At 44.9% G+C, this 17,552-nt stretch overlaps 2 protein-coding genes across 7 annotated transcripts in view; both read right to left on the reverse strand.

Moving 5' to 3' along the window:
• Positions 1-4,019, reverse strand: part of ARHGEF18 (Rho/Rac guanine nucleotide exchange factor 18) — a 104,093-nt gene extending 100,074 nt beyond the window's left edge. For 4 of the 5 annotated variants that reach the window (XM_075123106.1, XM_075123105.1, XM_075123104.1 and 1 more), the window contains exon 1: positions 1,973-2,216. In XM_075123106.1, the coding sequence (XP_074979207.1) occupies positions 1,973-2,216 (244 nt within the window). Of the gene's footprint in view, positions 1-1,972; positions 2,217-3,915 lie in introns of those variants that run through there. The other variant, XM_075123107.1, reaches the window with a different exon arrangement.
• A 587-nt stretch (positions 4,020-4,606) lies between these two features.
• The window catches only part of INSR (insulin receptor), a 108,617-nt gene continuing 95,671 nt past the window's right edge, over positions 4,607-17,552 (reverse strand). For both annotated transcript variants that reach the window (XM_048831215.2, XM_048831214.2), the window contains 6 exons: positions 16,943-17,172; positions 15,391-15,501; positions 15,123-15,282; positions 13,921-14,050; positions 13,538-13,672; positions 4,607-11,742 (listed from right to left, as the gene is read on the reverse strand). In XM_048831215.2, coding sequence (XP_048687172.1) covers positions 11,388-11,742; positions 13,538-13,672; positions 13,921-14,050; positions 15,123-15,282; positions 15,391-15,501; positions 16,943-17,172 — 1,121 coding nt within the window. In that variant the 3' untranslated portion in view covers positions 4,607-11,387. The remainder of the gene's footprint in view (positions 11,743-13,537; positions 13,673-13,920; positions 14,051-15,122; positions 15,283-15,390; positions 15,502-16,942; positions 17,173-17,552) is intronic.

The raw sequence follows: 17,552 nt of genomic DNA on the forward strand, positions 1-17,552 counted from the left end.
TTTCATTACTGAATTCTGATACCTTCTTCAGAAAAGTCTGGCACAGGGCAGAATGGGCCCTTAGTCTGACCCAGCCCCTGGCCATTCCTGTGACCTTGGTTTGGTGTTCTGCCTTGTTCCCTTTGCTCCCCACAGTCACTGGATTCCTTCATTTTCTAAGATTGGAATTTCCTCAGATTTTTTGTTTACTTGCTTAACCTATAAATAACCATTTCCCACAGCCAACAATGCTCAGGGTGACAGGCAGGAGGGATGCAAAGTACCAGAGGCAAGGTGGCAAATTAAAAATTGACAAAAGAAAATACGTTTCCACACACTATGAAGTTAATCTGTGGAACTCACTGTCACAAGATGTCATTATAGCCAAGAATTGAGCAAGATTGCAAGCATGATTGCACACAGTGTTAAAGATTACATCAACACTGCAATAAAAGACTCATGGCAGGGCCACTGCTGACTCAGGTCAGCTGAGTAGGGCTTGTGGGACTCTGGCTGTGCAGCTAAAATTGCAGTGTAGACATTTGGGCTCAGGCTGGAGCCTGGACAGTATCAGAGTCCAGGCCAAGCCCAAACATCTACACTGCAATTTTTAGCCCTCGCAGTCAGAGTCAATTGACCCAGGCTTTGAGGCTCAGTGCCACAGGTACCCAAAGCCTTTTACAGCTAAAGCCACAAGCATCAGGCCTCAAGCCAATGCATGTTAGGGGTTAGGACAAGCCCTTCCAGGAGTGCCCACTATGGAGTTTCTGCATCTTCCTCAGAAGCAACTCGTGCCAGCCACTGTGGGAGACAAGAAACTGATCAGATGGAGTTTGGGTCTGACCCAGTCCGGCATCTTCTCATCCCCAGCGCTCCCAGAATTAGGGGAATGAGCCTGGGATGCTCAATGCACTAGAAGCTTCTCAGCCGAAAGGTGTGTATGGGCGGGGGTTTGACTTGTCCCCCAGCCTCGGAGGGGAAGGAACAAGAAACCCCTGACTAGGGAGATGGAAAGAGAATCTGCCACGTGTCAAGGAAACAGTGACCTGGACCAGCCCTCTTCCTTCCCTGCCTCCCCTCAAAGGCAGGATCCTGGCCCCAAGACTCTGCTTTCACAAGGGGAGACAGAGGTGGCGTCAGGTCGGAAGGTGAATAGCCATCTCCTGGGCTGGGACAGGCCGCTGGGCTCTCACAGAACAGCAGAGTGAGACCTCCAGCCCCTGAAGAGCAGCCGCCATGAGGGGTTGCCCAACTCCTGGTTTCCTGTGGCATGTGCGTGACTGGCTATGGGGTGGGGAGATGCAGAGATGGAGGTGCCCCCCAGTACATTATAGCATTGTACAGAGCATGCGGGAGGGATCATGCAGACGGCCCTGCAGAGCCGCTGAGCCAAGCGGCAGGGCACCCAGACAGCATGGCCACATGAGCTGCCACATACCCACTGCCTGGAGGGACGAGAGCAGTTTGTCCCACTCCAGCTGGCTCTTCTCTCCAGACCCTGGGGGCAATTGCCGGCATTCAGAAGCCAGGTACCCCTGGTGGCTTTGTCCTCAGACTGCTAAGAATCAGGAAGGCTCTGTCCGGCCAGGTCCTGTGGGCTGGTGGGGGTGGAGGTGCCTCTTTGGCCCAACTGAACTGTGCAAACCTGGTTTGTGCCGATGCTCAGCTGCCCCGTCACCAGCAGCTGCACAAGCAGCTTCGCTGTGTTATTCCCAAGCCAAAGACTTTGGGCCAGTTTGTGTCTTTCCAGGCCAAACTCTTGGCTGCTGCTGCTGCTATTAAAGCTACAGGCCAGACAGCGCACAAGCCGGTCTCCCCTGCCTCTGTCTGAAGGCCAGACTCCCTGGGTCGCACCGGGCGCCTGCACCAGGACTACTGCTGCCATGGGAAGATTCTTCCCCAACCGTTTGCTACGATCTATAGAAGAAGCCCCCCAGCCCCAGCCACGAGCGAGGCTTCCACGGAGATCAGACAGTGCGGGATGAACCCTTACCAGAGCGGCAGCTCCTCTTCCCCACTCCATTCGTCTTGGAGTCATGCTGCTGGTACGAAGCACGTTTTCCTTTTGCTGTTATGCAGCGGTGTAAACAGCTCTGATCTCCAGGAAAAGCCCATTGTCTAGAAGTCCGATACATCCGCCTGGGCAGAGTGAATTCTTGTGGAGGCTTGGCCATAGCCGTAGCCAAGTGGCTGGACAAGGAGCAGAACCACCATGCTGAATTGCCTGGAGAGAGCATATGGATGGTTCCTGCTCCAGAAGAAGGGATTTACCTTTTCAATGGTCTGCATTAACTGGTGGCATCTGACAGTACGCACACCACGGATGTCACCCAGACCCTGCCCCACTCCCTGTGGCTTGCCCCAGGAAAGCCCTACCACAAGGCAGTATGTACAGAGCAGAGCATTTACAGCTCCAGCTGGAGTCAATGGGCACTGCAGGTGCTCAGCACCTCTGGGACTCAAGCCCATAATCCTTAGCCCACAAGCTTCCTCCTGAGCAGGATTTCTCTGCCTCTGCCCCCACTTGTGTCAGACACACATTCAGCCTGGTGAGCTCCTTCGTGGGGCTCATGAGACTTGCTTGGTTTGGGTTCAAGGGTGAGTCAGAAGAAAAGCTCTGCACCTCCACCCAAGGGCCTAGTCGGACATCTGCTTTCCCAGCCCGAACAATTCTGTGATATCACAGGTCACTGTCTACGCCACAAGTTGTACCATCCTCATCTTATGGCACATAAAACACATTACATGCAAGCATACCACATGACAGTCCACTGTATGAACCTGCAGACCGAGGCCAGTATAAGCCAGGCTATAAATGAGGTTGAAGATATTCAAATGTGTGGATCACTACTAGCACCAAGTGGGTGGGACAACACAGTTAAAAGAGATGCCATCAGTGCTTGAAATCTAGTCCTTTTGGGAGGGGGAACTGAGTGAAAAGCAGTTCAGGTCCTAGACTTGTTCCAAACCAATTTTTATGGGTTTTACAAACATAGTTTCTTTTAAAAACATTCTTCTCACTCTTGCTGCTTTGTGATAGGCCCAGATGAACAGCTGAGAAAGCTGATCTTAGAGGGGAAAGACTATACAAAAGGCCAGCGAATCTACACAGCAAACTAACTGGAAAGAGTTTCCCTCCAGTTTTTGGTTCTAGCCATTTCAGGGGTTACTTGTAATAACAGCAGGTAAAACATTTTCAAGGGGCATAGTTTTAAAAAGTTGAGGCTATCCCCTTTACTCGCCTAATACGGGTGGCTGTATTTTCTGGTTGCAGTCCAGGCTATGTTAGTGAAGAGCAGGGTGAACTGCAAGGAGATTCAGAAGGCACTAGGAAATTGGGTAACAAAACAGCAGATTAAATTTATCTATTCTAAGTGTAAGGTAATGTCCAAGGGAAGGGACAATTTAAACTCCTCTCACGCACTGATGGGTTCTGAATTAGCTGGCCTCCCAGGAAAGTAAGCTCCTAGGCATTAGGCTGACATTCACTCGTCACTCAGCAGCAGTTAAGGAAAACAGGGTTTTGTTGTACTATAAATACAAACAGGCTATTCTATAAATTGGTGGCATGCCCATTCCCTAGAATCCTGCATTCGGTTTGGGTTCCTTCTTGCAGGAATAAGGAACGTCTAGAGACAGGCGCTGAAAATCCGATGATTCAGCGGATGTTCACACAGGGAGAGGTTAAAAAGATGAGGGCTATTTTGGCCCTGATTCTTCGAAGAGTTTGGGCTCATTGCAGCATTAGGGCTCTAGTCTATGAAGCAGTACGAGGAGCCAATCGGGGGCTCCCGTTCACTCCATCCCGTAACACAGAGCGACAAGACTTCTTAACAAATGGAAGCAGATGTTTTTTACACAGTGTATAACTGCCCAGCACAGGAGACAACTGAGGCTTACTACTCAGGAAGATGCAAAGCAGGATCCATTACTTACCTGAGTAGGAAACAATATCTGCAATTACAACAGCAACTATAAATCCTCCTGCTTCATGGCTGGAGCTGATCTCCAGTTGGGGTCAGGACGGAAATTTCTCCCTCTGGTAAAAAATAAAACAAGGTGCAAGTGGGAAAAATAAATAAATGAATAAATAAAATGGTTTTACATCAGCCTCTAAAGCATCCAGTGCTGCCTGCTGCCTGTCATGGGACACCAGACTTGATGGGTCATCAGCGTGTTCGATCAACTCTGCGGTTAGGCGTGAAGGAGGTGCCTGGAACAGTCTTATTTAACCTGCCTGTGTGGGACAAGTTCTCTCTAAAAGGCAACAGTGGGGGAAAAAACAAACTAAACCAAACACTAATTTTCCCCTTGGTGTAACAGAACGGCGGCTCTAGACGTCTCCGGGCAGAAGGCGTTCCTTCTTGCCAATGTTTATCTAATGGCTTCACGCTACACACTCCTCTGCCCTAAGGACAGAACCCAGGACAGATCACACAAGCAATTATGCAGAGGAGTTAAACACACCTCAAACCACAAGCCTATAAATTGGCAAGTATGACCTTTTTTTTCTTAACACCATTCATTTTGCCAGTGAAAGTATCGCTTATTCCAAGAGGTGAATCTAATGCTTTAATGTGGTGAAGCAGCATTCAGTGCTGCACAGAGAGCAAGAGACACAAATTACCAGAGTTATTCTGGGATAATTTATTCAGAATTTTAATATAAACAGTTAATTGTTCAATATTTTACACACAGCAAGATTTTTAATATTCAACGGTATTTTTTATACTTGTCACTGCTTGGCTCTTATATGAAAACATTGAAAAAATAAATCAAGCTTTTTTTATTTATTATTTATTTATTTTTAAACCATGGCACATTTTGATCCTTTACTTTATTTCAAAAAAGAGGTATCTGCAAGACTATCAGCATTCTGGGACCTTCTGTGTGCAGAAAGGAAGGCAGGAGCAGCAAGATTAAACACAGAAAATATAAAGACTTCACAGAACTTCACCTGACATTTAACTGAATTTGCCTTCAGTTTATTTAAAGGTACAAGCAGAACAATACCCACTTCTGGCTGAGTTTGATAAAGCTGATGACCAGTACCCACATCTGCATAGTTCCTCAAACACAAACTACTGTTTTGATACTTGAACAAGTGTATTCTGCACCCCACATAAAGCTAAAGGTAAAAGCTTTAAATTTTAAGTAGGATTTTAAAATTTTAATTCAACCTTCCAAAGTCAAAAGTGGCCTCCCTAAAAATCCATCTTTCGGGGTGGGGTAGGGTAAATATTCAGTAATGTGTGCTGAACGGTTATTGGGTGCTGCTGGGAGAATTTAAATTAAATAAGAGTGCTTTGGTAACGAGGGGGATAGTACATCAGAGAAATGCAAGGACTTTCTACTTGAGTCAGTATTTCCCCATTCAACCTAGATTTTTCTATTCATTGTAACACAAAGCCAGAGCTAAACAGAGAATATACTTTGCAGAGTGTTAATATTGGCCCTAATTCAGCTAGTTGCTCAAGCACATGCCTTAATTTAAGTCACTGAGATTTACTCAAGTACTTTGAGAAGTTAGGCATGTAGTTCAGTCTGGGCCAAAGCGTCCATCAATCATGATTTTCTAGAATGAGTGAAATGAATCACTTACTAGGCTTTTGGACAATTTAGGGAGTTAAGAACAAAAAAGACTTTCAGGAACGTTCTTTCTTGCTGACTGCAACTACTTTGACAAAAGAAAGAGTAACACTGTAAAAATTAATACTAACTTTATTATACAATATAAAACTCACCACTTCTTCACCTGTACTCTTATAGCTTGCTTTGTGGTGCAGTACCTTTGTTAAACTGCAAGAATAAGTGCTTATCTTCTGGAAGGACACGAACAGTTGTTTTTTTTGTGTTTAAAGGACATATTTCATGGCAGCAGCTGTTTTTATAAAAACAGAAGTTTTAAAATTGCCTTCAAATATTCAAATTCTTCCAAAGGGAAAAATGACTGTTGGCCTCATTCTTATGATATTCGTAACAAGGCAAGCCAAAACAGAACAGGCTGAGGCATGTTAATGCTCTTACATCAACATTTGTGTACAGTATGCAAGCAGAGTTAACATCGAGCCAAGCAGAAGATAAATTAAAATTGGCCTTTTTATTAAGTTCATAGAAACAACAACTAATCTTATCTCAGAGACTTTATGTATTTCTGACGTTACTATTTCTCGATTCCAATTCATTCAACAGCTCCTTTCCCTGGACACTACTCCTAGGACACTGATAGGCACCAGCTGTGCTTTCAAAGGCAATTAGCTCGTGACATAAAACATGCCCACCTAGTCTCCAAGTAAAAAAGAAGTTCCAAGAGAAGTTTAGTCAGGTGGCTTTTGAGGCAGGCTAGGAAATAAAGAGGATCAAAGTTTCTCCTGCAGTTTTCTTGCTTCCTCTGGTATTATTCAAGATGCCAGAGCAGAGCCTCGGAACCCATCTCACGTGGATTGATGGGGCCCCAGCATGAGCCTCTTTAGCAAACATTTATGGCACAAAAAATTTTGGTTTGATTTCTAACTTGTAAAACAAGCATATAGTCTCAGTAATATCTGGAGGCACCAGCTCTGTAGTGAAGGCTTAGTGCTCCTCAAGGCCCCTTCTTCATAGCACAGTGACATTCAAGAGGGAATTTGCTCTCCTCTCCCCTTCCCCCAAGAAAATGAGGCTCAAGGCTAATTGGCACAGTATCTACCTCACTCCTGTCCTCCTCCTCCATCATATTCTAGGTAAATAGCACGGGAAGCAACTTTGAGATTTTCCAAAGAGAAACCATCATCATATGCAACATACTAAAAATTAAGCAAAAGTGTCCCATTATTACAATACAAATTTGACAGGAAACAGATATACGACCCATAATCCAAAGTACCCTTTAGCAACCTGACAGCAGCCTTTTTCCATCTGATATAGCTGCTTTCCTACTCAATGTAAGAAAGATCGTGAAGTTGCAGCTTGGTCTATTTCATGTCACATGTCTAACCTAATAACTGCTGGCACAGTTAGTTTACGATAATCAGCTCTTCTATTTTACAACGATAGAATATTTACAAGCAGCCACAACAGACATTTTTGAACCTAGCAGATAGGTTTTGCAGTGCAAGGTGTGCTGTATTGCAAGTGAAGTACCACCAGCCTCGCAAGAGGCATTCAGGAAATGGCAACTGAATTTAACGTGCAAATGTTTCTGAGAAACCGGTCTGTTCTCACGCTTTAACGTTTGCATTACAGAAAGACAGCAGTGCACAAGGACTCACTGCTCATCTCTTCTGCTTTGCTAGCTTTAGAAATAGTGTTACACTGTGGGGCTGGACACCTTTTGCAGTGGGGGATGTGGAGAACTTCCTACCTGCATCACAAGGCAGCACGACGGGTTCTCAGGTGAATGTTAGGAAGGGGGCCCATCCTGACATCTACTGTGGTCACCGGTACCAATGATAGCCAGACAGACATGCTCTGGACAAGGAGAAAGAGGGCTTCTCAGTAGCGTGCTGCAACTGCTCAGTCTGAGCCATTCCACCTTGGGTCCTGGACAATTGTTCTCCTCCTCGCCTCTCGCAAAGGGCAGGATTTCTCCCTCAGTGTCTGCCTGTGCTTCTGTTACAGTAACAGTATTTTCAGCTCCCATATGAATCTGTTAAGTTCATGAAAGCAACAGCTCCGCAGGGACCAGGAACAAGCCAATTACTGCTAACGCCCTTTCTGCAAATGAGTTAGTAGGAACAGCTCAAAACTAGAACCTTTTGTCCACCACACACAGATCACATCAACTATTTTCATGCATGGGCCCTGCTGCCTCTTGGCTGGTGTTATAGGAGTAGTTCCCAGCAAGGCACAGTGCCAGGGTCCTTCTGAGCCCCAACACGCTTCAGGATAACGATAATTTCAACAGTATGGACCACAATGTCAACTGTGGGCTAAAAATGAAGATTCTCCAAAGCAAAGGCTGGGCTTTAGCAGAGCATTTTCAATTGTGCTTCTCACCTCTACAGGAAAGCAAGCATCAGCTTTAAACGCTAAGTGCTGTAACAGCTGATTTTTAAAAAAAGGAACTAGATTTCAACACCCACCCCCGCACCCAGAGAGAGAAAGAGAGAGAGAGAGAAAAGAAGTCTGAAGTAACCCATGTGAGGAACATGTATTTATGCCACGTGAATGACTGCCTGGACCACAAAACACAGTATATATTCCCTGCCTTCTTCAAAGAGCTGGACACTGCAAGTCATGTGCACTACACAGGGCCAACCAATATCAACTAAAGCTAGCCAAACCCAATACGGGGTTCCAATATTTTGTACATATAAGGTCTTCTACAGTGCCAATAATAGCCAGAGTCAATCACTTCAATTCTGCAATGTTCCTAAAGCAACAGTATGGTGAGAAAGTTGTACTTTAGGGGTCACATCTCATTATCGTTTACTCCAGATTCACACTGGTATAAATTAAGAACATGGACGTGATCCAAGCTGTCCAACTCAAACTAGATCTATTACGCACTGTTGATTATCTGGTCCACACTGGTCACATGCTATTCCAAACAAAGGCCATTTATTCTACTTCAGGGCATTGCATCAGGAAGAACGTCCAAATACTTAAAATATTTAGCCTTGGAAATTACTATTTTGTCCATATCAGGATATTTTCCTGATCATAGCAGAACTAAGAGGATTGCATCAGTCAAATTTGGCCATTGTGTACTGTACTTGGAGCCACAAATAGGGTTTTGGTCGTTACTGCTTAAGTTAAGTGATAAATAATGATTAGCTGTTCTCCCATCCCACCGGTGAATGGTCCCTCGTATTGGAATCAGCTGATATTGATTTTCCCCAATTCATAATAGGTCCAGACCAGAATATTTCATCCAGTCTAGAGATGCACAATATTAACAATAGCCTTATGGGACACTGAGGTAGACTGTGCCAGAACAGAACAAAAAAAACAACAACATCCCACCACACCCTCCTGCCTAGTTTTCAAAGATAAAAATGTACACGTTTTGTATGTTTTAAGAAAGAAAATGTTTTTTACAGCGATTTTATATTAAAATAAATAAAAATTTTCCTAATAAGAAAACCTCTCTCAATTAGAAAAGTGTGTGAATACTTCTTCCCTGCAGTGTAGCGTAGAGCTGCTAAATAGTTACTATTTTGTAAAGCAAGAATGCAAGCTAGGCCTTTCGAACTGTAAAGTTCTGGCCTCATATTTACACAATACATTTTGGATCTAATTTTGCGAACAATCTTTTTGTACCTTCTCCCTTTGTCCCAACTGAGTCAGGCCTTACAAACATAAGGGGGTGCTGTTCCTTTCAGAAGGTGCAGAAAGTCCATAATCCTTTATCTAGGTGCCATACTACCAGGTGTCTGTAGTTTTGGGTTAGCAGGGAGGGATCAGTGATGTGCTCCCTATTAGCACCAACCCTTATTTTATTTTCAGTGATTGGTCTTTCAATTGCGGGAAGGACGAAGCAGCCGCACGTGGTCTGGAGCAACAAGCCACACACCGACATGCTTAGTGCCCCACCCAGATGAGCCAGGACTGAACCATTTACTCCCAGCACAGGGAACTCACGGAGTCACTGTGTTAGTCATGGCTCCCTGAGCTGTCCACAAAGAAAAGCTGCTGATTTTCACCTTCTGTCTCCCTTTGAAACCATCACCTGCATTACAATGGCCTGCAACATCCAGGGGTTTGCTTCTTTCAAGCCTATTAGTACATTCACTCCCCTCTGCTTCAGCCCCTTTCCCTGACAGTACATCCTTTCATCACTGTAGGAGACATGTAGTTTCATGACGCTTTTCTAACACCCTAAGCTAAACAGCTTTGCCTTTTATGCAAAACAGCAGCCAAACAAAGCCCAGCCCAAAACACAGAAGTTAGCATCCTGAAGAGCTGGAGGCGCTGGCTAAGAACAAAATGGCCCTGTAACTATCCATGGGGCATGATGCAGGTATCTCAGCAAAACACCAAAATCCCACTTCTTCTGCCAGGCCAAATGCCCGCGCAGGCTGCAGACAGGCACAGACTAGCTCACCACAGGCACGTTCAGCTTTGGCTCCACTCTTGGAGCCAGGCACTCCCCGCTCTGGGTTGGGTTAGTGTCTGTTGTTCTGTTAGAGATTTTGCTCTTTCACCTGGCGCCGTTTTCTCCAATGTCTGTGGAAAAGTGCACACGGAAGGGAAAGAAAGTGAAGTACCAGAGCGACGGAAGGCTGAGGCAATGCTTTGTCTGTCAGCCCCCGCCAACCAACTCAAGACCAAACTATTTTATCTTGGGGCTTTAGCTGGAGCTGGCTGACTGTGTGATATAAATCATGAAACCATATTTTGAAGCCTTGTCAAGTACAAACTTAACATGTGCTTCATAGTTCCTAAGAGGGTAATCAGCTAAAATAAAGTTCATTCTGAAATCCATGGACCACTTTAAGACCAAACAAACTCACCAATCCCCTCCCCCAAAAAAGAATCATAAACACTCAATAATTTATATGGTAGTTAACACTTAAAACTAAAAACACTTTAAATATGTTACAACAAACAATATATATAGTCAATGCTATAAGGACAGAAAGCTTGATATCCAGTCAGGGGTTTCTGTTTTGTTTGGTCTTGAAAGTAGCCACAAATCTCAGATTTCTACTCCTTTGGCTCCTAGCATATTTTTCCTCATATGCTAATGAGAGAAAACTACTCCCAAGAGTCCTTAGTACAAAAATAATCTGTTTAGGGTTCAATCACTCCAGGAAACTGGGAAAGAGAGAAGTACACACTTCCAAGAAGAGGAAAGCTTCTGTGAGAACATACAAAACGTATGTACAAAAGAAGTGTATATCTGTATATATATACACACCCCATGTATATATACTGCGCTCACTCACACACACACACACACACACACTCGGATTTAACTCATTAAAAAAGTATGAAAGCAGCAGCTATTGGTCAATCTGAGGAAATGGCGTGTCCAATTAATGGGTGTTAAAATCCTTCGGCTGTAGTGAAAAACATTTCTGAAGAGGATGCCATAAAGCTTGGAATTCTACTGAGAACATTTATGTCCTGCAGAAGTTTTGCTCTGCACTTTTATAATGTAGCTCAGACATCATCGATTTTCATTTCCTTTGTTGGCAAATGTGGATTCTCTTCTTTCAACCTAATTTACAAGGTTAGTTCCTGTTTTGAACCATGGTTACAGAAGGGACAGCCACCATGGAAACCTTTTCCATTTATGTTCACAGATAAGTCCATTGACAACCACTTAACTTGTCAAAAAAAGTCTGTTAATCATAAGATGATTAAAAATCTGAACAGAGAGTTTGTAGTTGTATGTCATACGCTGTGGCAGCAACAACGAGAGTCCTGAGATTCACGGAAGGGAAAAGCAAAGACACAACTCTTGGGCCAAAGAGGTGGTGTTAGGAAGGGCTCGACCTAGGCATGGACAGAATCCGCCCGTTTTTCTTGCCACCATTCATGTGAGTGTAAGGTATATGCTCTTCATAGTTCCCCTTAAGGCCCATGGAGGGCCCATTGTCCCGCCCCAGGACTTTGTCCCTCTGCGAATAGGAGGAAGGGTCAAGGGGTATGCTCTCCATGTTCTCAAAGTCCATCTCGAACTCCTCTGTCTCGGGAGGTTTGTTTTCTTCACTGTAAAAGAATGAGACCTCCTGGAAGCTGGGGTGCAAGTCCTCCTTCAGCATCTCGATGATCTCGATGAAGGTAGGGCGCATTTTTGGGTTGTACTGCCAGCACATCTGCATCAGGCTATGCCTGAAAGGGGACAAAGAAGAGAGTGGGTATCTGGGAATCACTTTTACGAGCACAGACCTGAGTAGGGGCTGGTGTAATTTAATATCCGAACCAATGTTGGGACAAACACGCTGTGATGGCTGTCAACTCTCTGATTCCTGGGTCGAACATTTCAACTTACAGTCTCTTATGTTTTCTTCTCTTCCTCTCCAGTTTCTCTTCCTGGTCTCCACTTTTCCTATTATAGCCTCATGCTCCTCTCCTTCCATGTCTGTCAGGGCCCATGACTCCCTCAGATTCATTCAATTATAGAAACACAGGAATGGAAAGAACCTCCTGGTCATGGAGCCCATTCCACTGCTACTGCAGGACACCCATCATATAACCCTGTTCATAAAACTTACTGAGCTCCATTTTAAAACTAGTTCAGTTGTATTTTTATACCCCACTATTTCTACTGAGAGGCTGTTCCAGAACCTCCTTCCTCTAATGATCAGAAACCTTTTTCTAATTTCCAGTCTCAATTTACTCATGGCCAATTTAAACCATTTTTTATTCTTTTTCTAAGTCTGTTTAATGTTTTCTCTCTCTCTCTACAAGAGGTTTTCTTTTTGAGCCTCCCTGTATTTCTGACCTCCAGTGTTTGCCCTTTCCCCATCCCTCGCATCTCTACCTGCCCTGCCACTCCTCCTCCCAGCTGTTCCCGTGGGCAGCCCAGGTCCTGTTCACGTTCAAATGCAGGCTCTGGAAGATGATGGCTAACACGTCAGACAACATGCAGCCTAGAGCTGGCTAGACTTGGGTAGCAGGACACAAACAGCTCCACTGCAATTTTTAACACTAAACACTGGGGCTAGCAACTTATCTGAGACCCTGCAAGTTTCATTCTAGAAGGACTCGTTATTGGCAGCATGACATTCAGCACTCCAGATCTTAAGCACCATCACTCTCTTCGTAACCCCCACCTGAGTGGCCATAGGGGGTTAAGCCCATTGTTATTCCCATCATTTGGGAGGAGAGTTTCAGTGCTCCCTTGAGGTTGGCTACAGAAGCAAATACTGAGCACATGCTGGGCAAGGATAAAATGCTGATGGAATGACAAAACCACAGGAGAGGACAGACTAACTAGGGCCCTTGCTATGCCTGAGAGACAGGAAAAAGCACAAGACAAGACACTTTCCACCCTCCCTTCCCATTCACCAGATGAGGGATTCCTGAAAGTTAATCCATGGAAAGTGGCCACCACTCTTGCCTAGAAGCAAACCAGGTGGAATTGTCTAACACAGACGTATGACCAGGGGTCAGCCAGGCAGGTGTTGATTTGCAGACAGCTTCTACAGTGCTGGAGCACCCACCCCCTTTTGATTCATGAGCCTCTCCCCAGCATTTACAGCCACTTGGAAGGAACTGCAGAGAAGCAAGCACAGCCCTACATAGCACATCACTCTGCAGAGGTGAATCACTGTGCATTAAAACGCAGCGATGGGAGACGCCTTTCGTTTTGGCCTATTTATATTTTAGACTTTCCCCATGTTCTGGCCTTCACGCCCTCTGGTGTGCACTTTCTCTTCTTATGATCATACAGCCCAGTTTAGTTTGGCTTTCCTTTCTAGTCTCCTGGGCTGCCCTTGACTCTCCTCTTCATCTCTGGGTCACTCAGGATGGGGTGACAACATTTCTTTGTCAGGTGGCTCTCAAAATTCATCTTTGCTCCCCCCATTCATCAGGGTGGGAAGGGGGCGGAATTACAGCCACCTTAAGTGGCCATACCTTAACCAAAGAAGCATAACAGTTCCCACCCGCCTCTAATACTTACAGTCTCTCTGGACAGTTGTCTGGCTGATCCAGGTATCCGCCATCCATTACAAATTTTAGCACCTGTTCGTTAGAGAGTCCCTGGTATGGCTGCTCCGCCAAACTACTTATCTCCCAAAGGACAACTCCAAATGACCTGAGAAAAGACCAGAACCACTGATCAGACTGATACTGATGATCTAGAAAAAACAATGTTCAGCTTACTTTTGGGGCAGGAAGATTTTAGAAGATGCACTATATACTTAAGAAGCTGCTTTAAAATATAATTTCCTGTTCTCTGAAGAACTTACCGCCCCCCACCCCCACCCCTACCCCGATCAAGTCACCCATGTCACTATTAGGAATCCTGCTACAATTCATCATGGAATGCAGAATACAACTTACCACACATCTGAGTAAGCAGTAAAGACACCATCTTTTAGAGATTCGGGTGCCATCCACCTCACAGGCAGCAGCCCTTTGCCTCCTTTACGGTAATAGTCGGTCTCATAGATATCTCTGGTCATGCCAAAATCTGACAAAAGAAGTTAGGATGTATTACCAGTGCCCAGTCCAGCCCTGCCGCTTGCCGAAAAGACTCCGGTTTCTGTAACACGTGCACATTAACACCGTGTGCACCAGCACAGAAGGCGGGGTCAGGCACCCACAGCGCTGGACTCCTCCTACTTCATTCCACTGGCGTCTTCCACAATCCTCTCCTGGATCTCTGCAGTGTGGGAGCCACAGTCACTTGCCTTGGAGTCTGTCTTGCTGCCCAATTACTCCACCTATGACACCCCAACTTTCAGTCATGCTGCTATCTTGAGAGTATTTAGAGGCTGAGCACCTTCCACCTTCTCCCCGCTCCCCCCAAGTCTTCTTCCTAAACTATTATGCAGCCATGGTACCATTCCACTGGAATGGAAACTGTCACAGTTTAACTAACCCCTATTTTGACTGATCTCTTCCCACTCTGGATGATTTAACTGGGATTTGGTCCTGCTTCGAGCAGGGGGTTGGACTAGATGACCTTCTGGGGTCCCTTCCAACCCTTATATTCTATGATTCTATGAAAACAGAATTCCTTTTGGCCTGAAATTCCAGATGGCTGGCCTCAGGAGGCTTTGAGGGGGGTTTGGATTATTTTTAAATTTTGTCAACTTAACTGGTGTTAAGAACTTGTTTTAGATGTTTGTACTCCATAAAAACTAGTCCTTGGGCCTAATTACATCTTTAGCAGTCCTTAACTTTTAGTTTATGCTCCATGAATAGGATACTTTCTCCGTCACAGTTCTCATGGAAGCAAGAAATAATATGACATTCCCTAAGGAGCTTTCATTAGAAGAAGTTATTAACTGCATTTCAGTAGAAGCTGTAGATGCTGCAGTGAGGCTCACCTCACTTACCAAAGTGCCTGCAGGTCCTTCTGCAAAACAGGTGAAACAGGAAAAGATATTGGGCAAAGGAAGTTCACCTTAGTGAAGAACTTGAAAGCCAGTTAAAAATCAATGGAGATCAGCTGGCTCTTTGTAGCACTAGTCTAGGATTTCACAGAACCTCCTCAACAGTTAAAGCTTAGTATTAGATCTGAAGCACACATTACATACCTCCAATTTTTACAGTAAAATCTTCTGCAACCATACAGTTACGGGCTGCAAGGTCTCTGTGGACAAACTTTTTGGCATTCAGGTAAGCCATACCATCTGCAATCTCTGCAGCCATCTGGATCATCTCTCTGAGAGTGGGTGGGGGACGGCCAGGGTTATTCTGAAGTTAAGTCAGAAAGTATTAAAGACCAAAGCAAGTCAGTCTGTTGTATGACACGCCCACGCCCCAGGCCCGCCCCCCCCAATATCGCTTCTCTCCCACCTTTACCTCAGCATCAGGTCTCAGGGAGCGAAGGTAACTTTTCAGATCTCCATGTGCCATCAGTTCCATGACAACCAGTGTGGGTTGTCCTTTTGAGACCACCCCTAGGAGGCGAACCTGAAAAACAGAAATGGTATTTCTCCCTTAGCGTTGTGTCTGGGCATGGCACATTTGTGAAAATGGAGTTTACAATGAAACCAACGGTGACACATGGCTAGAAAGGGTTAAACAGCTTGCAGGCTGAATGACTCAAAGCCCACTTTTAAAGTCATGTTAGAAAGGTATGCAAATGATAATTAGGGATATTCATGGTAAATAGGCTAGAACTTTGAAATGCAAACCTATATTGTTAGAAGTAATACTAATTGTGTGTATCTTAGATGCTACCCGTAAACAGACAGTTCCTGTCTGTCACTATAAATATTGATTCAGAGATCAAAAGGGATTATTAACATTTGGATGAATCTTGGGTAAAATAATGTCATTTTCTATATGTCTCTTTGAAGGCAATAGACTGCCTAATGGATAAACTGCCCTATGTTAATTTGTGTAACTAGTTACTGGTGGTGTTTAGAAAGCAAAAGGTTACATCAAAAGCCTGTTGTTTAGCCAGGAATGTGTGGTCAAGTGGATGCTAGAACACTGTATAAAAAGACCCTTGGGTCCTGATTCTGTCATCTCAGATCTGCTTAGGTTTCATCAGGGGAAGTTTGAGCTGCAAGACTGAGATCCCAGTTATGCTTGTATGCCCTGAATGAGAGATCTGGACATTGGACTATGACCTATGAACTGAATTCTAAAGGAACTCTTTGCAACTACAAAGCTCACCATCTCTGTTAGGAATCTGAACCCCAATGGATTAAACTCATGTCTGTACATATATTGATCTTTTAATCATACAAAAGAGAGAGTTTTTTAATAAATTTTAGTTTAGTTATTAAGAATTGGCTGTAGCGTGTATTTGGGTAAGATCTGAAGCATTCATTAACCTGGGAGGTGATGTGTCTGATCCTTAGGGATTAGTAGAACCCTTTCATTTATATGATGAAATAAGATTTACAGAAATCATCATATTTGACTTAGGTACCTGGATGGGGTCCTGAGGCTGGATCACTTTTAAGGGAACTGTATTGTCTGGACTTCTGAGTAACCAGGAAGGTAATAAAGAAGCAGTTTTATGCTGGCTTGGTAAATCTAAGTATTGGAATATCCACCAGCTCTATGGGGTTTGTCTTCCCCATTCTTTGCAGTTCACCCTAATTGAGTGACCATAGCTGGCCCCACTCTGGTCACACCAACACTTCTGTAGCAAGATTCCAGAGTGCTGTCACGGGACATGGGGCCCTGTCATGAAGTGGGGGTTTGAAAGAGCACAAGGAAAATTATACAGGAAGACGAATTTTCCAGACGCTGCCTGTCTCTCTCACTGATGGATTTTGCTTCCCTTTCAATCATTTTTTCAGCCGGATCCTCTAGCATTATAAAGCACTAAAGAGACATTAGTTCGAAGGTGGGATTTTCACCAGCAAGTCATTTACTGTAGAGAAACTTCACTTACCACGTGATGGCAGCTGAACCCTTTCATTACAGAAGCTTCATTCAGAAACTCAATGCGCTCCCGGAGGCTGGCAGATTCGTTAACGGTTTTCACAGCTACCCGAGTCTCTGGCTCCCCTTTCACTATGTCTTTGGCTATTCCATCATACACCATCCCAAAGGAGCCTTGCCCGAGCTCTCTGAGAAGGTTAATCTTGTCTCGTGGGACTTCCCATTCATCGGGCACATAAACTGTCATGTGGAGAAAGACATTTCTCAATGAGCAGAGCAGTTACTGGAGAGAGGTTTCTGCAATCAGGCACAAGAGACAGGAGCACCCAGGCCTTGACACTGTTCCCACCTCAGCGAGACAGGGGCTGGTCTGGAGACTGGGGGCCAAAGTCACCCCCTGCCTTGTGCAGCCATTTACACCTGAGCAAGGTGGGTGTGAAACACTGCCTAATCAGACAGCAGTATTTCATACCCACTTTATCCCGGTACAAATGTCTGCACCAGGGGCGAGGCGAGGAGCGTCTGTCCCACAGACAGTAGGACTGAGTCTTGCAAAGTGTGTGCCAGGGAAAATCTGCAGGGTGAGTGACAGAATGCAGCTGCAAGCGCACAATGCAGGT

The sequence above is a fragment of the Caretta caretta genome, chromosome 25 (assembly GCF_965140235.1).
Source record: "Caretta caretta isolate rCarCar2 chromosome 25, rCarCar1.hap1, whole genome shotgun sequence".
Taxonomy (NCBI): Eukaryota; Metazoa; Chordata; order Testudines; family Cheloniidae; genus Caretta; species Caretta caretta.